This window comes from Oryx dammah, unplaced genomic scaffold (genome assembly GCF_014754425.2).
Source record: "Oryx dammah isolate SB20612 unplaced genomic scaffold, SCBI_Odam_1.1 HiC_scaffold_2, whole genome shotgun sequence".
Lineage (NCBI taxonomy): Eukaryota > Metazoa > Chordata > Mammalia > Artiodactyla > Bovidae > Oryx > Oryx dammah.
Window position 1 is genome coordinate 176,567,835 of NW_024070186.1, and position 27,601 is coordinate 176,595,435.

Genomic DNA, 27,601 nt, shown 5'->3' on the forward strand with positions numbered 1-27,601 from the left:
TCTGATGCTTTCTTACCAAAATTCAGTTCTGTCATGTCTTTGGCTTGTTTGTAGGTCATTACCCTCCTACCAGAGGAGAGGTCTTTATTGATGGATATGACATCACAAAGAATATAACTGAAATTCGAGAAAATCTGGGCTTTTGCCCACAGGGTGACTTATTGTTTAATGACTTGACACTATCAGAACACCTTTTCTTCTACTCTATGGTGAGTCAAATTTTAAAAAATTATACAGTAAATTTACCCTTTTAAATATACAGATCTGTGAATTTTAACTCATTTAACCATCAGCACAATCACGATACAAGAAGTTTCATCACCCCAAAACACTCCCTCACACTATTCCTTGGTAGTCATCCCTCTCACACTGCCCCCACCCCACACCTGCTGGTAACTACTGGGAAAGTCTAGTGGTCTATTCTTTATCACTGTTGTTTTGTCATGTTGAGAATATTATATAAACGGAATCAAATAGTATATAACCTTTAGAGATTATCTACTTACACAGAGTGCCTTTGGGATCTTTTCTATGCTGTTGCGTGATCAGCAGTTTGTTTCTTTTAATTCCTTAATTTCATGTTTAAGGGTAACACGGTATACCAACTGAAGGACACTGGGTTGTTTCCAAGCATAATGAATATAAAGAAATGTGTTGTGAGTTTCATGTACAAACACAGGTTTTATTTCTCTCCGAATAGGATTACTGCATCATATTTTAAGTGTTTATAAAAAACTGCTAAACTGCTCCCCAGGCTGGCTATACCATTTTGCACTCCAACCAGCAAAGAGAATTTCAGTTGCTCCACATAATTGCCAGAATTTTATATTAATACTTTTTTTAAAATTAACCATTCTAATAGATCTGTATTTTAACTGTGGTTTCAATTGTCATTTCATGGATCGCTAATGATGCTGATCATCTTCATGTGCTTAGTTGCATTTTTACAGTCTTTTTGATAACATATTTGTTCAGACCCTCTGCTGCTGCTGCTGCTGCTGCTAAGTCACTTCAGTCGTGTCCGACTCTGTGCGACCCCATAGACAGCAGCCCACCAGGCTCCCCCGTCCCTGGGACTCTCCAGGCAAGAACACTGGAGTGGGTTGCCATTTCCTTCTCCAATGCATGAAAGTGAAAAGTGAAAGCGAAGTCGCTCAGTCATGTCTGACTCTTCGCGACCCCATGGACCACAGCCTACCAGGCTCCTCCATCCATGGGATTCTCCAGGCAAGAGTACTGGAGTGGGTTGCCATTGCCTTCTCCCTCTTTTAAAAATATGAGTTGTTTCCTTATTATTGAATTTTTGAGAATTCTTTATATATTCTGGATAAATGTCTTTGATGGATATTCTTTGCAAGTGTTTTTCCCAAACTGTAACTAGTCTTTTCATTTTCTTGACAATGTCTTTGGCAGAGAAGAAGATTTTAAATATTAAAATCAAATTTATCATTTTCTTAATGTTCCTGCCCTTGCTAGCTTTTCTGGAACTCTGTGCCTGAACTCCAAGACATGATTTTATTTTATATTTTCTTCTAAACTTTTGTAATTTTACATATTACACATATCTATGATCCATTTTGAGTTACTCTTTGTATAAAGATGTAAAGTTTAGATCTATATTAATTTTTGCATATAGATGACTAATTGTTCTAATGACATTTTTTGAAAATACTACTCTTTCATCTTTCAATTGCCTTTTGTGCACTTGTCAAAGGTCAAGTGGTCATACTTCTGTCGGTTTATATCTGAACTCTGTTCTGTCCCATTGACTTATGTGTATATCTCTTTACAAAAGGTCTCAATATAGATAGTGCTATTCATTCAACTATATTCTTCTCCAAAAGCATTTTATCTTTTAAGCTGTTTGGCCTTTCCTGAAAATCTTTTGTATTATATTTTATATATCTACAAATTTTGCTGTGGTTTTTATCAATATTACATTAAATCTACATATCACTTTGGAGAGAATTAACATTGTTATTATGCTGAGATTTCAAATACTTAAACACAGTATCTCTTTTCATTAAATTAGATCTTTGATTTTTCCTAGTGTAGTATAATTGCTTTACAATGTTACGTTAGTTTCTGTTGTACAATGAAGTGAGTCAGCTCCATGTATACATATATTCCTTCCCTCTGAACCTCCCTTCCACCTCCCCGTCCCATCCCTCTAGGTCATCACAGAGCACCAAGCCAAGCTGCATGTGCAATACAGCAGCTTCCCACTAGCTATCTGTTTTATGCACAATAGTGTATATATGTTATCACCATTTTTAGGTTTCATTATACTGATCCCATTGGAGAAGGAAATGGCAACCCACTCTAGTATTCTTGCCTGGAAAATCTAATGGGCAGAGGAGCCTGGTGGGCTACAGTCCATGGGTCTGCAAATAGTAGGACACAACATAGCGACTGAGCACAGACAGATCCAGTACCTATTTAAATGTGTGTGTGTGAGTTTCATTTCATGATTTGGAACTTTAAGGAATTTTTATTTCTAGTTGTTTATTAATTACCCATAGAAAAATGATTGATATTTGTATGTTGACCTATTATCCTCTGACCCTGCTAAGCTCACTTGTTAGGTTTAGGAGTGTTTTGTAGATTCCTTGGTTTTATACATAGACAATCAGGTCATCAGAGAATGTGGATGGTTTCTTTTATGAGTGCCAATCTGTATGCCCTTTATTTCTTTTTCTTAACATGTTTCACTAATTGGGACAGTATAATACTGAATATGATTATTGAGAATGGACATTCTTGACTTGTTCCTGATCTCATAGGGAAAGCATTTGGTCTTTCTTCATTAAGGTTTTTTTTTTACATATATAATCTTTATCACCTTGAAGAAATTGTTTCTATTTTGATTTTGCAGAGTTTTTATTGTTTGATCAGAGATGCTTCCTGCATCTATTAATGAGTATGTGGTTTTTCTTCTTTTAGACTATTTTTACACATGGTGGATTGATTGATTTTCCAATATTGAGCTAGCCTTACATTCATAGGGTAAATTTCACTTGGTTGTGGATTTTTCAAATATATAATTCAATTGGATTGATAATATTTTGTTCAGAACTAAGTTTATGAAGGATGTTCACCTATAGTACTCTCTTTTTGATTTGCCTTTGTCTGTTTTGGTATCAGAGTAGTACTGGCTTCGTAAAATGTGTTGAGAAGTGTTCCCTCCCCTTCTATTCTATGGAAGAAATTATGTAGAACTTTTTATTTTTATTTAATTAAATAATTAATTTTAATGTATTTATTCTTTAAATGTTAGGTAAAGTTTAGTAGTAAAATCATCTGAACCTGAAGATTTACTTTTTGATTTTTTTTTCTTTTTTATTATAAATTTATTTATTTTAATTGGAGGTAATTACTTTACAATATTGTATTGGTTTTGCCATATATTGACATGAATCCACTACGGGTGTACATGTGTTCCCCATCCTGAACCCCCCTCCCTATACCATCCCTCTGGGTCATCCCAGTGCACCAGCCCCGAGCATCCTGTATAATGCAATGAACCTGGACTGGCGATTCATTTCACATATGATAATATACATGTTTCAATGCCGTTCTCCCAAATCATCCCACCCTCACCCTCTCCCACAGAGTACAAAAAACTGTTCTATACATCTGTGTCTCTTTTGCTATCTTGCACACAGGGTTATCGTTACCATGTTTCTAAATTCCATATATATGCGTTATTATACTGGAGAATCCCAGGGATGGGGGAGCCTCGTGGGCTACCGTCTATGGGGTCGCACAGAGTCAGACATGACTGAAGCGACTTAGCAGCAGCAGCAGCAGGTGTTTTTCTTTCTGGCTTACTTCACTCTGTATAATAGGCTCCAGTTTCATCCACCTCATTAGAACTGATTCAAATGTATTCTTTTTAATGGCTGAGTAATATTCCACTGTGTATATGTACCACAGCTTTCTTATCCATTCATCTGCTAATGGACATCTAGGTTGCTTCCATGTCCTAGCTATTGTAAACAGAGCTGCAGTGAACATTGGGGTACACGTATCTCTTTCAATTCTGGTTTCCTCAGTGTGTATGCCCAGCAGTGGGATTGCTGGGTCATAAGGCAGTTCTATTTCCAGTTTTCTAAGGAATCTCCACACTGTTCTCCATAGTGGCTGTACTAGTTTGCATTCCCACCAACAGTGTAAGAGGGTTCCCTTTTCTCCACACCCTCTCCAGCACTTATTGCTTGTAGACTTTTGGATAGCAGCCATTCTGACTGGTGTGAAATGGTACCTCATTGTGGTTTTGATTTGCATTTCTTTGATAATGAGTGATGTTGAGCATCTTTTCATGTGTTTGTTAACCATCTGTATGTCTTCTTTGAAGAAATGTCTGTTTAGTTCCTTGGCCCATTTTTTGATTGGGTCGTTTATTTTTCTAGAATTGAGCTGCAGGAGTTGCTTGTATATTTTTGAGCTTAATTCCTTGTCAGTTGCTGCATTTGCTATTATTTTCTCCCATTCAGAAGGCTGTCTTTTCACCTTGCTTATAGTTTCCTTTGTTGTGCAGAAGCTTTTAATTTTAATTAGGTCCCATTTGTTTATTTTTGCTTTTATTTCCAGTATTCTGAGAGGTGGGTCATAGAGGAACCTGCTGTGATTTATGTCAGAGAGTGTTTTGCCTATGTTCTCCTCTATCAAACTATAGATTCAATTATATTTAAGAACTAATCAGTGATCCAACAGTAACACTTTCGTATGTATATCCAAAGGATACAAAATCAGGATGTTGAAGAGATACCTGCACTCTTATTCATGATAACCAAGATGGAAACAACCGAAATGTCTATCAGCAGATAAATGGATAGAGAAAATGTTATGTATCTACATGTGATGGTGGTTTAGTCGCTAAGTCATGTCTGACTCTTGCGATCCCATGAACTGTAGCCATCCAGGCTCCTCTGTTCATGGGATTCTCCAGGCAAGAATACTGGAGTGGGTAGCCATTTCCTTCTCCAGAGGATCTTCCCAACCCAGGAATTGAACCCAGGTCTCCTGCATTGCAGGCGTATTCTTTATCAACTGAGCTATGAGGGAAGACAGACTTTTAAAAAAAAGAAGAAAGTCCTGACAGTTGTGACAACATGAATTAACCTAAAGGACATCATGCTAAGTAAAATAAGCTAGATACAGGATGACAAATACTGCATGATCTCACTTATATGTGGGATTTAAAGTAGTCAGACTCATAGGAGCAGAGAATAGAATGGTCATTACCAGGGGCTGGGGATGGAGGGGCAGTGCAGAGATGTTGGTCAGTTGATTGAACAAAGTATTAGTTAAGGACAAAGAATAATTTCTGGAGATCTAATGCACAGCAATGAGACTATAGTTAACAATACTGTGTGGTATACTGAAATTTTCTAAGAGGTTTGATCTTAACTGTTTCTCACTACAGGGAGAAGAAAGGAAGAAAATGAAAATTATGTGAGGTGATGGATGTGTTACCTATTAGCTTGATTGTGGTGATAATTTCTACATAATATACATGTAAAATTATACACCTTAAATGCTTACAGATTTAACTTATCAATTATATCTCCATAAAACTGGGAAAAAAAACAAATTTAATTTACTTAATATTTACAGGAATATTCAGAGGTTATTTATTTCAAATTAGGCAAGCTATGGTACTTTGTGATTTTTGAGAAATTGTTGTATTTCTTCTAAGTTGAAATCTTACGAACATTTGCAGGATTCCCTATTACCCTTTTAATGTCTCTCTTCTTCCTGATATTGACAGGTTGTAATGCTCTTTTTTTCTGTAATTCTAACTAAAATTTTATTCCTTTTTAACTTTTCAAAGAACCTGCTTTTATTTTATTCTTTTCTATTACATTTTGCTTTTTATTTCATTTATTAATGTTTATATATTTATTATATTCACACTTCAACTTCGTTTGGGGTTTTTACTCTCCTTTTTTATGTCAGTGCATAGGTATTAATAATTGATTTGAGAATTATTACATGCTTAATAATGTAAGCATTTATTGCTGTGATTTTTTCCTTCAAGCTCTCTTTTAGCTACATCCCACAAATTTTGATATGATTTGTTATATTTTCACTTATATTTAATTCAAAATATTTTCTGTGTTTCTTGAGACTTCTTCTATGGCATAGATCATTTACATGCATATTCTTTAATATCAAGTGATGAAAAGTTGTTCTATTTTCTTCCTGTTATTTTAGTCTCATTCTCTTCTGGTTAGAGATCATACTTTTTGTAGTTTCAAATGTTTTTAAATTGCTATATTTTTATGACCCAAGAAAAGATCTATCTTGGTGACTGTCATATGTACTTGAGAAGAATGTTTTCTGCTATTTGGTTGAAATTCCCTATAAACATAAATTAGATTCAGTAACTTGAGATTAACATTGAGTAACAATGGAAACAGTGACAGACTTCATTTACTTGGGCTCCAAAATCACTGCAGATGATGACTGCAGCCATGAAAATAAAAAAAACAAGATTACTTCTTGGAAGAAAATTTTGAAAAACCTAGAGAGCATATTAAAAAGCAAAGACATCACTTTGCCAACAAAGGTCCATATAGTCAAAGCTATGGTTTTTCCAGTAGTCATGTATGAATATGAGAGTTGGACCATAAAGAAAGCTGAGCGCTAGAGAATTGATGCTTTCAAACAGTGGGGTTGGAGAAGACTCTTGAGAGTCCCTTGGATTTCAAGGAGATCAAACCAGTCAATCCTAAAGGAAACCAATCCTGAATATTCATTGGAAGGACTGAAGCTGAAGCTCCAATACTTTGGCCACCTGATGCAAAGAGTTGACTCATTGAAAAAGACCCTGATGCTGGGAAAGATTGAAGGCTGGAAGAGAAGGGGATGACAGAGGACAAGATGGTTGGATGTCATCACTGACTCGAGGGACATGAGTTTGAGTAAGCTCTGGGAGATGGTGAAGGACAGGCAATCCTGGCGTGCTGCAGTCCATGGAGTCACAAAGCATTGGACATGACTAAGTGACTGAACAACAGCAACAGACTTTAAATTGTTGTCTAGCTCTGCTGTATATTTGCTGATTTCTACTTAAGTTCTGTTATTGAATGAGAAATATTGAAATTTTCAACTATAGTTATATATTTCCCTAATCATGTTTAAATTCGTCATTTTTGTTTTCTCCGATTTAAGTTCTGTTGTTAGGTGTATACACATTTAGAATTGTTAAGTCTTCTTTGTGAAATGATTCTTTGATAACATTTTTACCAAATCCAAGCTCACTTTGCTTGCTGCACAACCGGCCAATAAAATCAAAAATTAGTTGTCAAGACAATGAATACGACTTTACTTGGAAATCCAGATGACAGAGAAGGTAGCAGACTAATGTCCGAAAATAACCGCCTTGTCAGGGTCTGGATACCAGTTTCTTTCACAGAACACAGAAAGAGAGGAGGTAAAGAAGAAAAGTAAAAAACTCATTTATATTAAAAAATAGAATGGGATCTGTTCATTTCTTCTTTTCTGCATCCATTTACTTCTGAGATGGGTTTGTCTCACTGTGAGCTGAACAAAGGCATTTTACCAGTCAGACAGAGGGGCAGGGTCCCCTGAGGCAACCCCATTGTGTATGATTATAACAAAAACAACAAAAAACAAAGGTTAGATTCAAAGAAACAGATCCAGGATGGAGTCAGAATTGGCTCTTCCCTGTAAGAATGTAATGTCCCTCTTTTATTTCTGCTAATTTTTGCTTTGAAGTCAACTCTATCTGACATTGGGTCTTCCCAGGTGGCCCAGCGGTAAACCATCCACCTGCAATAGAGGAGATTGGCTGCAAGGCGGTGTAAGAGATGCAGGTTTGATCCCTGGGTCAAAAAGATCCCCTTGAGAAGGAAATGGCAACCCACTCCAGTATTCTTGCCTGGGAAATCCAATGGACAGGGGAGCTTGACAGACTACAGTCCATGGGGTCACAAAAGAGTTGGACACAACGACTAAGCAACAACTACCTGACATTAATATAACCATTCCAACTTTCATTTTAAATATTTGGCTGCACTGGATCTTAGTTGTACACATGGGTTCTTTGATCTTCATTGTACAAGTGGGATCTTTTAGCTGTGGCATGCAAACTGTCAGTCACAGCATGCAGGATCAAGTTCCCTGGCCAGGAATTGAACCCAAGACCCCTGCATTGTGGAGGGTAGTGCATTACCCACTGTACCATCAGGGAAGTCCCTCATCTTTCTTTTGATTTCTGTTTGCATGGTATATCTTCTTCAAATACTTCACTTTAAACCTACCTATATAATTAAAATTAAAGTGAGTTTCTTATAGACCTTGTATAGCTAGGTCATGTTTTTTAGTACAATCTGCCAGTCTCTATCTTTTCATTGATGTGTTTAGAGCATTTATTTTTTATGTTTGTATTTAAATCGACCATTTTATTAATTGTTTCCTATTTGTTCTCATTGCATTTTCCCCTCTGTTTCCCCTTTCCAGTCTTATTTTGAGTTATTTGAACATTTTTAATATTATAATTCAAATTGTCTATTGTGGTTTTTACTATATCTCTTTGTACGTTTTTAGTGGTTGCTCTAGGGACTTACAAAATATAGACTTAGTTTTCATAGTTGTGTAGAAATGATATTTTCCAACTTTTATGTGGAATGTAGAAACCTTAACACATTGTAGATATTTTATCCTTTCTTTTTGCTACAGTTGTCATATATTACACCTACATATATTGAAAACATCATTAAACAGTATTATATTTTTTCCTTAAAACCATGTAGCATGTTTAAAGAACCATGAGAGAATAATAGTTTTTTTTCTTATTTACCATTTCTGTTGTATTTGTATCATTTATGATGTTCCAAGTTTTCAGTATCATTTCTTTTGTTTGAAAAACATTCCTAATCAGTTGTTTTAGATCAGTACTCTTAGCTATGAATTCTCTTAGCCTTCCTTCACCTGAGAGTATCTTTAATTCACCACGTTCCTCAAGCATATTTTTGTTTGACATAGAAATCTGGGTTGACAGTGCTTTTCCTTCAAGACTTAAATGTTGTTTCACTGCTTTCTGGACACCATGGTTTCTGATGAGTAATCCACAATCATCGGAATTGTTTCCCTGTAGGTAATTAGGTTGTTTTCTGGGTTTTCTTTTTTTTTTTTTTGGATGATCTCAATACTTCTTTGTTTTTACATTTTAGCAATTTGTTTATGATCTGTCTGGTTTGGATTTCTTTTTATCTTTCTAAATGGGATTTGGTCAGCTTCTTCAATCTGTAGCCTTGTGTTTCTTGTCAAACTTGGAAAGTTTTCAGTCATTATTTCTTCATGATACTTTTTCGTCTCCTTCTGGCACTTCAAAGACATGAACATTAGACATTTTGTTGTCCCCAAAATCCTTTGGGCTTTATTTTGCTTATATCATTTTTTCTCTCAGTTGTTCAGATTGGATAATATCTACTGATCTATCTTCAAGTTCACTAACTCTTTATTATATTTATCTACTATTGAGTATATCTTCTTTATTTTGATGTCACTTTCTTTTTTAACATTTTATTAAGGTCAGCTACCTGCCAGGACCAGGACTACAAAGATTGCTATAGCAATCTATTCCCTTAAGAAGTGAAAATGTAGAGAATAAAAGATATAAATGCATAATTAAAACACCAAGGAGTATTACTTAACAGTAATTGAGATGTATGAACAGTGTGAAGTGTATGCCCAACAGAGTTTTGGGGAAATTAGAAAATATTTCCTGAAGAAGCAAAATCTTGAAGTATAGTTAATTTGTAATGTTGTGCTAGTTTCAGGTATGCAGCAAAGTGATTTATAGGTTAATAAAAGATTTTGAATATAGCTTCCTGTGCTATACATTAGGTCCTTGTTGTTATTCTATTTTTTATATAACAGTGTGTACATGCTAATTGCAAACTTTTTATTTATCTCCCCCTCCACTATCCCCTTTTATAACTATAAGTTTGTCTTCTATGTCTGAGTCTGTTTCTATTTTGTAAATAAGTTCATTCATGTCTTATTTTTAGGTTCCACATATAAGTGATATCACTTATCTTTCTTTCCGTGGCTTACTTCACTTAATATGATAATCTCTATGTCCATTCATGTTGTTGCAAATGGCATTATTTCATTCTTTTGGGGGCTAATATTCCATTGTGTATATAGCCACATCTTCATTCATCTGTCAATGGACATGAAACTTGGGAATCGTATATCTTTTCAAATTAGAGTTTTCTCTGAATATGTGCCCAGGAATGGGCTGGCAGGATTATATGGTGACTCTATTTTTAGTTTTTTAAAGAGCCTCCATACTTTTTCCATAGTGAAGTGGAAGTTGCTCAGTCATATCTGACTCTGCAACCCCATGGACTATACAGTCCTAGGAATTCTCCAGGCCAGAATACTGGAGTGGGTAGCCTTTTCCTTCTCCAATGGATCTTCCCCACCCAGGGATCAAACCCAGGTCTCCTGTATTGCAGGCAAATTCTTTACCAGCTGCGCCACAAGGGAAGCTGCACCAATGTACATTCCCACCAGCAGTGTAGAAGGGTTCCTTTTCTCCACACATTCTCTATCACTTATTATTGGTAGACATTTTAGTGATGGTTATCCTGATCTGCATGAGGTGGTATCTCATTGTAGTTTTTATTTACATTCCTCTAATATTTATTGATATAGGGCATCTTTTCATGTGGCTGTTAGCCATCTGTATGTCTTCTTTGGAGAAATGTCTATTTAGATCTTCTGCTCGTTTTTTTATTGGGTTTTTTCTTGGTATTAAGGATATGAGGTGTTTTTATATTTTGAAAATCATTAATAATCGCTTGTCAGTAGCAAAGTTTACTAATATTTATCCCCATCTATAGGTTGTCTTTTCTTTTTTTTTTATGTTTTCCTTTGTTGAGTGAAAGCTTTTAAGTTTAATTGGGTCTGATTTGTTTATTTTTGTTTTTATTTCCATTACTCTAGGTAATGGATTCAAAAGAATATTGCTATAATTTATGTCAAAGTGTGTTCTGCCTATGTTTTCCTCTAGAAGTTTGACAGTATATAGTCTTACATTTCAGTCTCCGATCCATTTTGAGTTTATCTTTGTATGTGGTATTAGAGAGTGTTCTAATTTCATTGTTTTATATGTACCTGTTTGGTATTCTCAACACCACTTATTGAAGAGACTTTTTTCCATTTTTTATTCTTGCCTCCTCCATCATAGGTTAATTGATAATAAGTGTGTGGTTGGTTTCTGGGCTTTCTATCCTGTTCCATTGATCTATGTGTCTGTTTTTGTATCAGTACCATGGTGGCTTAATTATTGTAGCTTTGTAGTATAGTCTGAAGTCAAGGAGCATGATTTCTCCAGCTTCACTCTTCTTTCTCAAGATTATTTTGACTATTCAGGGTCTTTTGTGTCTCCATACAGATTATGAAATTTTTTTCTAGTTCTGTGAAAGATGAAGGATGTAGTTGGTAATTTGATAGGGATTGCCTTTGAATCTGTAGATTACATTGGGTTGTATGGTCATTTTAACAATATTGATTTTTTCAATCCAAGAGCAAGATATATATTTTCATCTGTTTATGTCCTCTTAAGTTTCTTTCATCACCATCTTGACTTCCTGGAGTACGGGTCTTTTGCTTCCTTAGATAGGTTTATTTCTAGGTATTTTCTCTTTTTTTGATGTGATGATAAATGGGATGATCTCTGTACTTTCTCTTTCTGATCTTTTGCTGTTAATGTGTAGAAATGAAACAGATATCTGTATATTAATTTTGTATCTGGAAACTTTAGCAAATTCATTGATGAGCTCTAGTAGTTTTCTGGGAGCATATTTAGGATTTTTCTATGTATAGCATCATGTCATCTGCAAAGTGACGGTTTTACTTCTGTTCCAATTTGGATTGCTTTTATTTCTCTTTCTTCTTTGATTGCTGAGAGAGTGAACATCCTGTCTTGCTCCTGATCTTAGAGGAAATGCTTTCAACATTTCACCATTGAATATGATGTTAGCTGTGGGTTTGTCATATATGGCCTTTATTATGCTGAGTTATGTTCCCTCTATGCCCACTTTCTGAAGAGTTTTTATCATAAATGGATGTTGCATTTTATCAGAAGTTTTTCTGCATCTCTTGAGGTGATCACATGGCTTTTATACTTAAATTTGTTAATATAGTATATCACATTGATGGATTAGTGGATATTGAAGAATCCTTGCATTGCTGGGATAAATCCCATTTGATCATGGTGTAGGATCCTTTTAATGTATTGTTGCATTCATTTTGCTAGTATTTTGTTGAAGATTTTAGCATCTGTTTATCAGTGATACTGGTTTGTAATTTTTTGTGATATCTTTATCTGCTTTTCATACCAGATGGCTTCATAGAGGGGCTTCTCCAGTGGCTCAGTGATAAAGAATCCACCTGTGGTACAGGAGGCACAGGAGACAGGTTCAATCCCTGGATTGGGAAGATCGCCTGGAGAAGGGCATGGCAATCCACTCTGGTATTCTTACCTGGAGAGTCCCTTGGACAGTAGAGCCTGGTGGACTACAGTCCACAGGGCTGCAAACAGTCAGACATGACTGAAGCAATTTAGCACATGCACAGCCTCATAAAATGAATTCAGAAGTGTTCCTTCCTCTGCAATTTTTTTTTTTGAAATAATTTCAGAAGGTTAGGTACTAACTTTTCTTTAAATGTTTGGTACAATTCACTTGTGAAGAGATCTGGTCCTGGACCTTTGTTTATTAGGAATTTTTAAATTATAGATTCAGTTCTAGTAGTTGGTCTGTTCATATTTTCTATTTACTCATTGTTAAGTCTTGGGAGATTGCTCATTTCTAATAATTTATCCATTTCTTCTAGCCTGTCCATTTTATTGACATATAGTTGCTTGAACTAGTTTTTTATGATCCTTTGTATCTTTACGGTACCTGTTGTAACTTCTCATTTTTCATTTCTGATTTTATTTATTTGGGCCCCCTCCCATTTTTTCTTGATAAGCCTGGCTAAAGGTTTATCAATTATGTTTACCTTTTCAAAGAACTAGCCTTTAGTTTTACTTATCTTTTCTATTTTTTTCTTAGACTCTATCTCATTTATATCTTCTCTAATCTTTATGAATTCTTTTCTTCAACAAACTTTGGGTTTTGTTTGTTCTTCTTTCTCTAGTTGCTTTAGGCATAAGGTTAAGTTGTTTACTTGAGATTTTTCTTGTTTCCCAAGGTAAGCTAAAAACTTCCCGTTTTAGAACTGCTTTTGCTGTATCCCGTAGGGTGTGGGGGCTTCACTGGTGGCTTAGACATTAAAGAATTTGCCTGTAATGCAGGAGACCTGGATTCAGTCCCTAGGTCAGAAAGATCCCTTGGAGAGGGAATGGCTACCCACTCCAGTATTCTTGCCTGGAAAATCCCATGGACAGAGGAAATTGGCAGGCTACAGTACATGGGGTTACAAAGAGTTGGACACAACTGAGCAACTAACACACACACATAGGGTATGGGTTGTCATGTTTTCACTGTCATTTGTCTCTAAGTATTTTATTTCCTGCTTAACTTTTATAGTGATCCATTCGTTATTTACTAGCCTATTGTGTAGCCTCCAAGAATTTGTGGGGTTTTGCAGTTTTTTCTCTTTCAGTTTATTTCTAGCCTCATATTTTCAGACAAGATGCTTGACATAATTTAAATTTTCTTAAATTTACAGAGGCTTGCTTTGTGGCTCATGTGATCTATCCTGGAGAATGTCCTACGTGTACTTAAAAAGAATGTGCATTCCACTGCTCTTGGATGGAAGGCTCTATTCAGTTCAGTTCAGTCACTCAGTCGTGTCCAACACTTTGCGACCCCATGAATCGCAGCACGCCAGGCCTCCTTGTCCATCACCAACTCCCAGAGTTTACTCAAACTCATGTCCATCAAATCAGTGATGTCATCCATCCATCTCATCCTGTGTTGTCCCCTTCTCCTCCTGCCCCCAATCCCTCCCAGCATCAGAGTCTTTTCCAATGAGTCAACTCTTCGCATGAGGTGGCCAAAGTATTGGAGTTTCAGCTTTAGCACCATTCCTTCCAAAGATCACCCAGGACTAATCTCCTTTAGAATGGACTGGTTGGATCTCCTTGCAATCCAAGGGACTTTCAAGAGTCTTCTCCAACACCACAGTTCAAAAGCATCAATTTTTTGGCTCTCAGCTTTCTTCACAGTCCAACTCTTACATCCATACACGACCACTGGAAAAACCATAGCCTTGACTAGAGGGACCTTGTTGGCAAAGTAATGTCTCTGCTTTTCAATATGCTGTCTAGGTTGGTCATAACTTTCCTTCAAAGGAGTAAGCGTCTTTTAATTTCATGGCTGCAGTCAGCATCTGCAGTGATTTTGGAGCCCCAAAAATAAATTCTGTTTCCACTGTTTCCCCATCTATTTCCCGTAAAGTGATGGGACCATATGCCATGATCTTTGTTTTCTGAATGTTGAGCTTTAAGCCAACTTTTTCACTCTCCTCTTTCACTTTCATCAAGAGGCTTTTTAGTTCCTCTTCACTTTCTGCCATAAGGGTGGTGTCATCTGCATATCTGAGGTTATTGATATTTCTCCCGGCAATCTTGATTCCAGTTTGTGCTCTATCAGTTCAGTTCAGTTCAGTTCAGTTCATTTCAGTTCAGTTGCTCAGTCGTGTCCGACTGTTTGAGACCCCATGAATTGCAGCACACCAGGCCTCCCTGTCCATCACCAACTTCCGGAGTTCACTCAGATTCACGTCCATGAAGTCAGTGATGCCATACAGCTATCTCATCCTCTGTTGTCCCCTTCTCTTCCTGCCCCCAATCCCTCCCAGCATCAGAGTCTTTTCCAATGAGTCAACTCTTCCAATTAAGTGGCCAAAGTACTGGAGTTTCAGCTTCAGCATCATTCCCTCCAAAGAACTATCACTAAAGTCAATCTGATCTAATATGTCATTCAAGGCCTGTGATTCCTTGTTGATTTTCTATTTGGATGACCTGTTCATTAATGTAAACGAGGTGTTAGAGTCTCCCACTATAATAGGGCTTCCCTGGTAGCTCAGTGGATAAAGAATCCGCCTGCAATGTGGAGACATGGATTTGATTCCTGGGTTGGGAAGATCCCCTGGAGAAGGGAATGGCTACCCACTTCATTATTCTGGCCTGGAGAATTCCATGGACAGAGGAGTCTGGCAGGCTACAGTCCACAGGGTCACAAAGAGTCGGATACAACTGAGTGACTTTCACTACTCCTACTGCTAACTGTGTTACTGTCAGTTTCTCTGTTTATATCTGTTAACATGCATCTTATGTGTTGCAATGCTATGTTAAATGCATATATATTTTAAATTATATCTTTTTCTTGATCCTTTGATCATTATACAGTGTCCTTCTTTGTCTCTTGTGACAGTCTTTATTTTAAAGTCTATTTGTCCAATATAAATATTGCTACTCCAGCTTTCTTTTGATTTCCATTTGCATGCAATACATTTTTCCATTCCCTCATTTTTTTTCTTTTTAATTTAGATCAGGATTTTTTTTTATTCCTTGCTGATTTAAAATGACTAATCAGAATAAAAATTAAAAGTCTGTCTAGAGGTTTGGGTCTCTCCTATTTATAAAGGTTAGAATTCAGGTATCCCCTCTACCCATCACCATACTGAGGTGGACCCCCAAGGAACACCTGGAGGGGCCTAGGTCTACCACTCCTTCTCTATCCCATTTTTTGCCATGTGTCCATCCCCTCACTTTCAGTCCATATGTGTCTCTAGATCTGAAGTGAGTTTCTTATGCAGCATATATGTGGGTTCTGTTTTTGTATCCATTAAGCCACCTATGTGTTTTGTTTGGAGCATTAGTCTGTTCACATATAAGCTAATTATTGCTATGTATGTTCCTATTGCCATTTTGTTAATTGTTTTAAATTTGTTTTTCATGTTCTTTTCTCCCCTTCTTTTGTTCTCTTCACTTGTGATTTGATGACTATCTATAGTGTATGTTTGGAAAAGGCAATGGCAACCCACTCCAGTACTCTTGCCTGGAGGATCCCATGGATGGAAGAGCCTGGTGGGCTGCAGTCCATGGGGTCTCTAAGAGTCAGAAACGACTGAGCAGCTTCCCTTTCACTTTTCACTTGCATGCATTAGAGGAGGAAATGGCAACCCACTCCAGTGTTCTTGCCTGGAGAATCTCAGGGACGGTGGCTGCCGTCTATGGGGTCGCACAGAGTCGGACACGACTGAAGCGACTTAGCAGCAGCAGCATAGTGTATGTTTGGATTCCTTTTACTCTTTTGTGTGTATATCTATTACAAATTTTTGTTTTGTTGTTACCATGAGATTTTTATATAGCAGTGTGTGTAGAGACGTGTGTATGTATACACACATCTTCCCTTGTGGCTCAGTTGGTAAAGAATCCGTCTGCAATGTGGGAGACCTGGGTTCGATCCCTGGGTTGGGAAGATCCCCTGGAGAAGGGGAAAGCCACTCCAGTATTGTAGCCTGAAGAATTCCATGGACTGTATAGTCCATGGGATCACAAAGAGTCAGACACGGCTGAGCCACTTTCACTTTCACTTTCACTTCACTTTATGTGTGTGTGTGTGTGTGTGTGTGTGTGCGTGTGTGTGTGGTTTAGTCACTAAGTCGTGTCCGACCCTTGTGACCCCATGGACTGTAGCCCGCCAGGCTCCTCTGTCCATGGGATTTCCCAGGCGAGAATACTGGAGTGGGTTGCCGTTTCCTTCTCCAGACAAATACACAGGCCATTATAAAGGGTCGTTAAGTTTCATTAAAAAAAGATTCTTAATTGAAAACAATGCCAGCATGTGCATGTGTCTGTGTGTGCCTGTGAGAGAGAGGTGCCAACTTTGGATGGCTAGAAGAGGTTTCTCTGAGAAGATGACATTTGATATGAGACCTGAAGCAGCTGGACAAGAGCTGCACGGGCCCTGGGGCTAGAGAGGGAACGCACAAGGAGCATTCAGAGTCAAAAGAAGGCCTGGGTGATATGGGGTAGTGACTGAGCAAGAAAGGGGTGAGAAGTAGGTGGAAGAGGCCCACAGAATAAATATATATATATACACACACACTTGTTGTAGGTGTCTGCTCTCTTCATTTCAAATGCATTTTAGATACCCTGCATTTGTACTCTTTTCCCCTCATGATTACTGTTTTTGATATTATATTTTGTGTCTGACTGTTTCATGTATCCCTTAACTGCTTATTGTGGATATAAATGATTTTACTACTTTTGCCTTTTAGCCTCCCTGTTAGCTTTGTGCGTGGATGATTTCCCACTTTTAGTGTATGTTTGCCTTTACTAGTGAGCTTTTCCATTCATAACTTTCTTGTTTCTAGTTGTGGCCTCTTCTTTTCTGCCTAGAGAATATCCTTTAGTGTTTCTTGTAAAGCTGATTTAGTGGTGCTGAATTGTTTTAGCTTTTCCTTGTCTGTAAAACATTTGATTTCACCATCAAATCTGAATGAGAGTCTTCCTGGGTAGAATATTCTAGATTGTAGGTTTTTCATTTTGAGTATGTCATGCCACTCCCTTCTAGCCTGCAGAGTTTATGCTAAAAAATCAGTTGATAGCTTTATGGGAGTTCCCTTGTATGTTGTTTCTTTTCTCTTGTTGCTTTTAATATTCTCTCTTTATTTTCCACTCTTGTCAGTTTGCTTACTATGTGTCTTGGTGTGTTCCTCTGCAGGTTAAACCTGTATGGGACTCTCTGGTCTTTTTGAAGTTGGGTGACTGTTTCCTTGCCCATTTGGGCAACTTTTCAGCTATTACCGCTTCAGATATTTTCTCAGGTCCTTTCTCTCTCTCTTCTCCTTCTGAGACCCCTATAATATGAATATTATCACTCTTGTTGTTGTCCCAGAGGTCTCTTAAGCTGTCTTCATTTCTTTTCACTTTTTTTTTCTTTTTCTGTTCAGCCATAGTGATTTCCACTACTCTGTCTTCCAGCTCAGTTATCCATTCTTCCTCATTTAGTCTACTATTGATTCCTTCTAGTGTACTTTTCATTCAGTTATTGTATTCTTCAATTCTATTTCATTGTTCTTTATATTTTCTAATTTTTTGTTTAAAAAGAAACTAATTTCTCACTCTGTGCATACATTCTCCACCTGAGTTCTTGGATCATCTTTATAATCAATACTCTGAACTCTTTCCCAGGTAGATTGCCTATATCCATGTCACTTAGTTTTTCTTCTGAGTTTTTGTATTGTTCCTAATCTGAAACATATTCCTCTTTCACCTAATTTTGTCAAAATTGCTATTTGTATGTTTATGTATGTGGAAGATTAGTTATGTTTCTCAGTCTTGCTGGCCTTCTATCCCAGTACTGCACCTTTCAAGGGCCAGGGGCCAGCTGTTCCAAGGGTAGTGCCTGGCCTGCATTCACAGATTAATTTTGTAGACTTCAAGACCATAATTCTCTTGCTTCTAGTGTCTGCTTCCTGGTAGGTGAGACTGGTCCAGAGGCTTGTGCAGACTTCCTGGTGGGAGGGGCTCGTGACTGCCCACTGATGGGTGAAGCTGAGTCTTGGCCCTCTGCTGGGCAGAACTGTCCAAGTGCTTGTTTAGAGTTGTCTGTATGTTCAGAGAGTCTTTAGGCAGCCTGTCTGCTGATGAATGGGAATATAGCCCCAATGACTTCGTTGTTTAGACTGAGGCATTTTAACACTGGAGCCTTGACTGTTGGGTGGGGCCAGGTCTTGTTGCTAATGACCCAAGCAAGATGTCAGCCTCCAAGAGAATTCATGCAGAAGAGTACTCTCCCCTATATGTACTCTTGCCTGGAAAATCCCATGGATGGAGGAGCCTGGTAGGCTGCAGTCCATGGAGTCGCTAAGAGGCGGACACAACTGAGCGACTTCACTTTCACTTTTCACTTTCATGCATTGGAGAAGGAAATGGCAACCCACTCCAGTACTCTTGCCTGGAGAATCCCAGGGACGGTGGCGGCCGTCTATGGGGTCACACAGAGTTGGACACGACTGAAGCGACTTAGCAGCAGCATATGTCCATAGCCAGTGTCTATTCCCCCAGAGAGAGCCATGTGCAACCCCTGCTTCCCCAGGAGACCAAGCTCTTATGAAATTACTGCTTTTGTCCTTGTCCCTGGTGCATGTGAGCTTTTTTGGATGCCCTTTAAGAGTAAAGTCTCTTTTCCCCCTATCCTGTGGAGTTCTTGCAGTCTAAGCCTGCCAGCCTAAAGTCAACTGCTCTGGGGGCTCCTCTTCCCTGTGCCAGATCCCCTGACATGGGTTTCTGAACTCTCACTTCTCTGGAAGAACCTCTGTAATACAATTTTCTCCAGTCTTTGGGTTGCTCACTGAGGGATATGGGGTTTGATTATATTGCAAGACCACCCCTCATACCTGTCTCACTGTGTTTCCTTCTTTATGTCTTTAGTTGTAAAAGATCTTGTCTGGTAGGTTTCAGACTTTTTCTTTTTTTAAATATTAATTTCTTTATTTTAATTGGAGGCTAATTACTTTACAATATTGTATTGGTTTTGCCATACATCAACATGAATCTGCCACGGGTGTACACATGTTCCCCATCCTGAACCCCCTTCCCACCTCCCTCCCCGTACCCTCCCTCTGGGCCATCCCAGTGCACCAGCCCCAAGCATCCTGTATCCTGAATCTAACCTGGACTGGAGATTCGTTTCATATATGATATTATACATTTTTCAATGCCATTCTCCCAAATCATCCCACCCTCTCTCTCTCCCACAGAGTCCAAAAGACTGTTCTATACCTCTGTGTCCCTTTTGCTATCTCTCATACAGGGTTATCATTACCATCATTCTAAATTCCATATATATGCGTTAGTATACTGTATTGGCGTTTTTCTTTCTGGCTTACTTCACTCTGTATAATAGGCTCTAGTTTCATCCACCTCATTAGAACTGATTCAAATGTATTCTTTTTAATGGCTGAGTAATACTCCATTGTGTATATGTACCACAGCTTTCTTATCCATTCATCTGCTGTTGGACATTTAGATTGCTTCCGTGTCCTGGCTATTATAAACAGTGCTGCAATGAACATTGGGGTACACGTATCTCTTTCAATTCTGGTTTCCTCGGTGTGTATGCCCAGCAGTGGGATTGCTGGGTCATAAGGCAGTTCTTTTTCAACAATGATTGTTCTGCAGATTGTTGTGATTTTGGTGTGTTCATGAGAGGAGGTGAGTTTAGGATCCTTCTATCTCACCATCTTAACCTACTTTAGGTTAAATTTGGAGCCAGATTCCAGCAGCAGGGACTTCAGCAAGGATGACAAAGTTAGGAATCCATCACAGCATGACTGGTAGGAAGGTCGGCTCCCAGCTGCTGATGATACTTTCTGATGTTAATCCCAACATCTGTGCCACCTGATCACTAATGTCTGTTGACTATATTTTCCTATGTGAGTTGAGACTTTTGTGATTCTTTGTGTGCCAGTTAATTTTTATTTTTATCCTTGATATTTTCAACAATGCTTCATGAGACTCTCCATCTTATTTATATCTTCTCTGTGGGTTGTGGGTCCAATGTCAGGTGTAAAGTCTTTGCAGTACTATTGCAGTCTCTCTGTGTATATGTGATCATATACACAGCTCACACCTGGTTAAGAATGTACTCATTAGCATGGTAAAGAACCTGCCTGCCAATGTGGGAGACATAAAGAGATGCAGGTTGAATCCCTAGGTCAGGAAGATTCTCTGGAGGCGGGCATGGCAACAAGAATTCTTGCCTGGAAAATCCCCTGGACAGAGGAACGTGGCAGGCTACAATCCATAGTGTCACAAAGAGTCAAACATGACTGAAGCGACTTAGCCCTCACCTATGCACATACTAATGAGATCCATATGTGCAAACAATGGGATAAACACAAGAGTTCATAAACAACTTATGGTATCACTTTCTTGTTCCTCTCTGTTATTATCTCCCAAGCATTCTAGTTCCCTATGATTCCAATTTTTAGTCCTCCTTCCGGAAATCACCCGCTTTCATGACTGAGCCACAACCAAGTGGCAGGAAGACAGAGTGGTAAAAAGCAGTTGAGTTTGGTTATGTCTTCCCTGGTGGCTCAGAGGGTAAAGCGTCTGCTTGCAATGCGGGAGAGCTGGGTTCAATCCCTGGGTAGGGAAGATCCCCTGGAGAAGGAAATGGCAACCCACTCCAGTACTCTTGCCTGGAAAATCCCACGGACAGAGAAGCCTGGCAGGCTACAGTCCATGGGGTCACAAAGAGTCGGACACTACTGAGCCTCTTCACTTCATGTCTATTTTGAAGCATGAATCCATTGAAGTGAGAAGTTTCCCCTCCTCAGAGGAAAAACTGGGATTGCCCCTTCTACACTTTCTCAGAGCTTTAAGGATTTTCCCTTTTCCACTCTTCAAGCCAAAACTAGAAAGTTTTGCTTTAATCTTCTGTCTGCTATGCAGTGCTCAGTTGACTGCTTTGGATTGCTTTTCAGTTCAGACTATGGGATACATAGGAGAAGGCAATGGCACCCCACTCTGGTACTCTTGCCTGGAAAATCCAATGGACGGAGGAGCCTGGTAGGCTGCAGTCCATGGGGTCGCGAAGAATCGGACATGACTGAGCGACTTCACTTTCCCTTTTCACTTTCATGCATTGGAGAAGGAAATGGCAACCCACTCCAGTGTTCTTGCATGGAGAATCCCAGGAACGGCAGAACCTGGTGGGCTGCCATCTATGGGGTCGCACAGAGTCGGGCACAACTGAAGTGCTTAGCAGCAGCATGGGATACATAAGTGAAAATGGTAAACTCAACCATTTAAAGTTCAGTGGCACTTTAAATTATGGTGTTCTTCCTGTTCCAACTGCTGCTGTTTACCTTTTAGTAGTTTTACAGCTTTAATAATTGAGTTCAGTAGGAGATAATGGGTGTGTGTGCTTATTTCATCATATCTAGAAGCTAGAGATGTGTTTCTTTTTTCCCTCTGTTCATGAGCTTCAGCTATGTCTATTAATTATGAAAAAAAAAATTTTAATTTAGGAACTCTACTTTAAACATAAAGGTAGGCAATGGGAAGAAGACACTATATAGCTAACATAAGAACAGAGCTAGTATAAAATGTTTTAAGGATATAGTTACAAGAAACGTTATTTATCTGTGTAAATATATAAGAAAACTTAAGATCTAAAAAATTTCTAAGGATAAGGCTAAATGCATAGTGTAAATTCTGGCTCCTCTTTCTAGGTAAAAAGTATACATCAAAAGATGTCTCCTAATGAAATCAACCATATACTGTCTACTTTTGACCTGCTAGAAAAGCGTGATACATTTTCAAAGTCACTGAGTGGAGGAATGAAGCGCAAACTCTCCATCATTATAGCACTTTTAGGAGGCTCCAAGGTATTAAGGAAGAAAGAATCGGGGAGGGCAGGGAGAGGGGACACTAAAAATGGATTTCTGACAACCGGTCTAGAAAGCTGACAGAAACCTGAGAGTTGGTATGAATCATAAAGGAACATTGGCAGTAATGATCAGAGGAAATTGGCAGTCTTGGCTCAGTTGTTTAGTTTGGGATTGCTTTTACTACTATTTTTAGTCTAGACTTTGTCTTCACTTAAAAGTGTTCCCCTTAAATAGTAAATTATCCGATGTGCACTATAGCATCAATTTTCAATGGTTATGAAATGGTTCTTCTGGCTTTTAGGTAGTGATACTTGATGAACCAACATCCGGAATGGACCCAGTCTCAAGGAGAGCCACCTGGGACATCCTTCAGCAGTTTAAACATGATCGTACAATCTTGCTGACCACTCACTACATGGATGAAGCTGACATCCTGGGTGACCGAATTGCCATCATGGTCAAGGGGACCCTGCAGTGCTGTGGCTCTTCAATCTTCCTGAAAAAAACATATGGTCTCTCTCGCTTTGATTATTCTTAGGATATTGATTCCTTAAAAATATTCCTCTAATGAGATTTTAATGATATTTTGTCTAAACACCAAAAACTTCAATGACTTCCTCTGTCTTATTAATTAGGTGGCAACTATTCTAATTAGTTTTTCTGGCCCTTTACAATCTACATATTCCTTATACATTCTTACTTTTTCCTCAAATACATAGCTTTAGACTCAGGAAATGCTTTTATCAACCTATAAAGGCCATGTTTATTTCTCCCATTTTGCATGTACTAACAGTTTTCTTTGTCTTTGAAATGCAGTTGTGTGCTCAGATGTTTTTCTTTTATTGAGTGATTGGTTGAGAAGAGAAACTAGAGCAATCAATTGTTTATGAGCCTCGTTTCTCATTTGCCAAACCGATATCAAATCCCCAGTGTGACAAGATAACTCTGGATGTAGTGCAGAATGAAAGAATCATGTCAGTGTAATAATACAGTCCTTGACTTTGATAAAACTTTTTTAGGAGATAAAATTGATAATGAAGGCTAAAATTACAGTCCTGGGGTATAGGGTATAATTGTAGGGTATAAATGTAAATGAAAATAATTAAGGATGAATTCCTTCTTCATTTATTCACTATTTAATTCATTTAACTAACCGTAACTATTTCCTCTACACTGGTTACTATGGTATCCAGTTTATGCAGTATATTTAATACTCAAACCAACAACTTCATTTTATAGAATAAAAAACTGTGGCCCAGATAGTCATAGCTATATATCCATTTAGTTCAAAGTTTATGATCACCTTATAGGTTTGAGTTCTATAAGGATTTCTATATCTAGGGCCTTCCCTGATGGCTCAGATGGTAAAGAATCTACCTGCCAATTCAGGAGACCCAGGTTCAGTCCCTGGGTCAGGAAGATCCCCTGGAGAAGGAAATGGCAATCCACTCCAGTATTCTTGCCTGGAGAATTCCATGGATAGAGGAGCCTGGCAGGATACAGTTTATGGGGTCACAAAGAGACAGACACAACTGAGCAAATAACACTAGGGACCTTTATCACAAGTGGGGGAACAGAAGATATCTAATATTAGATTTATGCCATTTGAATTGGGGATGCCTGAGTTAAGATCCACATGATTTAAACAGTATGCTTTTAAAATTTTATAATGCTTTCTAATAGCATTCATTAATTGTACTAGTTATTGTAAAATAATACATAGTATGTAACTAGATATTTTAAAGATATAATACTTTGAGACATTCAGGTCCCTTCTTATAGTTAATGAAGTGAAATGATGTGAAAGTCATTCAGTTGTGTCTGACTCTTTGTGAACCCGTGGACTATACTGTCCATGGAATTCTCCAAGCTAGAATACTGGAGTGGGTAGCCTTTCCCTTCTCCAGGGGATCTTCCCAACCCAGGGATCAAACCCAGGTCTCCCGCAGGTCTCTCTCATTGTAGGTGGATTCTTTACCAGTTGAGTCACAAGGGAAGCCCAAGAATACTGGAGTGGGTAGCCAATCCCTTCTCCAGCAGATCTTCCTGACCCAGGAATTGAACCGGGGAATCCTGCATTGCAGGCAGATTCTTTACCAACTGAGCTACCAGGGAAGCCCCTTCTTATAGTTGCTAAGCCTTAAATAAACTTAAACTGAACTTACATTTTACTCAAAAACCTAGAAATTTGTGTTTAGTTCTTTGATAGAATAAGAAATTCCATCAAAAATCAGCATTCAGCTCTCACTAATTACCTTGCATCTCTTCAGAAGAAGATATTTTCTGTTGATTCAGGTCCTAAGAGGACAAGACAATTGAGAAATTTATTGTGTCATGAGTCCTGAAAAGTGAAAAATAATATTATTTGCATATTATTTTTGTAATAGTTTTGGTTTCTACAGCTAGTAAATAATGGATAAGTTTATTTTTTTTATTGCCATACATGTATCCATTCTCCCCAAACTCCTTTCCCATGTGTTAAACAGTAGGTCCTTGTTGGTTATCCATTTTAAATATAGCAGTGTGTACATGTCCCTCCCAAATTCCCTAACTATCTCTTCCCCATAGCAGTCATAGTTTCATTCTCCAAGTCTGTGTGTCTCTGTTTTTTAAGTAAGTTCATTGGTATCATGAAATGCATACATACAAAAGTGATGGTATTTTCCTCAAATTCCAAAAAAATAGTTCTTCTATATAGGCAAAGCACTAATGAAGAATAATAGTTCTCTGATTTTTTAAGGTTTTCTCGGGCTTTCCATGGATCTCTGTCTACAATTTAACAACATTCCTTCAATGTTTCATATCTTCCTCTCTGCTTTATTTTTTATAATACCATATATATTTCAACTTTGTCCTCTTAATTATCATCTGTCTCCTTTGACTAGAAAGTAGCTCTTATGAAGGCAGGAATTTTTACCTGCTTTGTTCACTGCTCTATCCCCAGGTTCAAGATTAGTGCTTAATACACGATGGACAGTCAGCGATAATAAAAGAATATTTATCAAGATAACAGTTTTAAAACTAAGTAGCCACATAACAGGGGCCTTTCTTCATATATCTACTATATCTGGTTGTATACACTAGATTATTATTATTCACTGAGAAAGTGATTGAAATTATAGAGGAAGTTGCTGTTTATTCAGTGTCTTAGTTCTTAGAATAACATTTAGAAGTTTTAGGTGTGAGGCCCCTCTGAGTCCTAACAGAATGTCTGTGACATACCATGTCTTCTTCCTGGTGGACCTAGGTAACTGAATCATGGAGAGCAAAATTTGCTCTTAAAAGGAGATGAAAAGTATAAAACTACTTCATTTGGTCTTCTAAATGGTTTCTCTCAGGTGCTGGATATCACATAGTCGTGGAGAGGGAACCACACTGTGATCTTGGAAAGATCTGTGCAATTATTGAGTCTCATATTCCAGATGCCATTTTGGAGAGCTGTCTTGGAGCTGAATTATCATTTATCCTACCGAAAGAGCATGCACACAGGTATAGTTTTAGAGAGTCCTAGATGAATGGTTTGGGTGACCAGAAATCATTTTAATTTTTAGGGTTTAGTAAGTTTAGTGAATCAGGCTACAGTTCATGGAGTTGCAAAGAGTCAGACATTACTTAGCGTCTACACAACAACAAAAGCTTCATCAGTAGTGTTTTACTAACAAACCAAGTATCCAGTTTATAGCTGTCATTTGCCAACTACAGTTGAGTTCACAGCTGAAGATTTCTCTCACTGTACAAAAGATTGCTTTGTAAGTTCAAGTTCATTCAAGACATTAATATTTTTCTTTCCATTTTTCTTTTGTGGGGGGCACAGTGGGAGGAAGGTTTACAACCTAGTATTTATAACTTCTTGGTTAATAAGGGATAACTAATGGTATGGTCCTTATGGTATATAAATTTTATGTGTGGTGAATAAAGTCTAGGGAAATATTAAGAAGATGAAAAAAAGCAGCTTAAACAGCAACTCTTGGAGCAAGGGTGACAATAATACAGAAAAAACTAGGAATTTAATCGTAGTAGATAGCCAAATTAATTATAGAGGAGAGACACACTGATGATAATTCTACCTGGGATTCCCATCTGTGTGTCTCTCCTCTATGATTAATTTGGCTAACTACTGGGAAATGAACAAATAGTCACACAGATTAATATCAACATATATGATGTGGGTTTCTGGGCCATGGACAGTGAGTTTATCTAACATATAAAATATGTATCATGAAGTTAGGAAAGACTATGTTTGTTCACAATAAAGTTTTTTTAATAAGATAATTGTAGACCAACTACTGAAAGAGAAAAAACTACCAGAATTAGATGTCAGTAACCTGTGTAATTGACAGAATAGGTCACTATAGTAGGAAAAGAATAAAAATGACACAAATCATCGTAGGAAGCAGGGTCAGACTGAACTGAGAAGCAAGAATAAAACCGATATCCAAGCTGGATAAAGTTAGATGGAAATAGAATTTAACTAAAATACAAAGAAATTTAGCAGATGGAGAGTGTTTAGTCCACCACCTCCGAGGCTGATCATTTATATTCTTGACAGTCCTTCACTGTGAATGAGAGTATTTAAGAAGTGGATGGGTTTCTGGAGATCTTTTGAACCTAAAGAAAGTGAAAGTGAAGTCGTGTCTGACTCTTTGCGACCCCATGGACTGTAGCTTACCAGATTCCTCCTTCCATGGGATTTTTCAGGCAAGAATACTGGAATGGGTTGCCATTTCCTTCTCCAGGAGATCTTCCCAACCCAGGGATTGAACCCAGGTCTCCCACATTGTAGGCAGACGCTTTACCATCTGAGCCACCAGGGAAGTCTTTGAACCTAAAACTGTTCATTCTTCCTTGGTAATACTGTTCTTTAGGATCCTTAATATAACTACTCCACAAGTAGCAAAGCTTCCATACAATTCACCTACCTATTTGATTAAATCTTTCTTTCTTGTTACCCAGTTTGTACTTCAGTAACTACATTTTTTGTCATTTAGTGACTTACACCTCCTGTAATTTGAACTCTTTTCCCATTTGATGCAGGAACCACATGTGAATAAATTAACTTTTATCAACTAGCTATAGTCCTTAATACTTATAGAAAATAAGTTGATAATATTTTTAAAAGGACAAAAGAATTTATATCAAAGATCAAGTTTTAGTGCGGAGAAATTTGGTAAAGTAAATATCTCTTTGTTATTTCCAT

The 27,601-nt window shown here is 37.9% G+C and overlaps 1 protein-coding gene across 1 annotated transcript in view; it reads left to right on the top strand.

Annotated features, from left to right (window-relative positions):
• The window catches only part of LOC120882554 (ATP-binding cassette sub-family A member 3-like), a 208,714-nt gene that overhangs the window by 103,059 nt on the left and 78,054 nt on the right, over positions 1-27,601 (top strand). The window contains exons 13-16 of the mRNA XM_040266571.1: positions 79-209; positions 22,246-22,401; positions 22,706-22,916; positions 25,743-25,893. Of these exons, the coding sequence (XP_040122505.1) occupies positions 79-209; positions 22,246-22,401; positions 22,706-22,916; positions 25,743-25,893 (649 nt within the window). The remainder of the gene's footprint in view (positions 1-78; positions 210-22,245; positions 22,402-22,705; positions 22,917-25,742; positions 25,894-27,601) is intronic.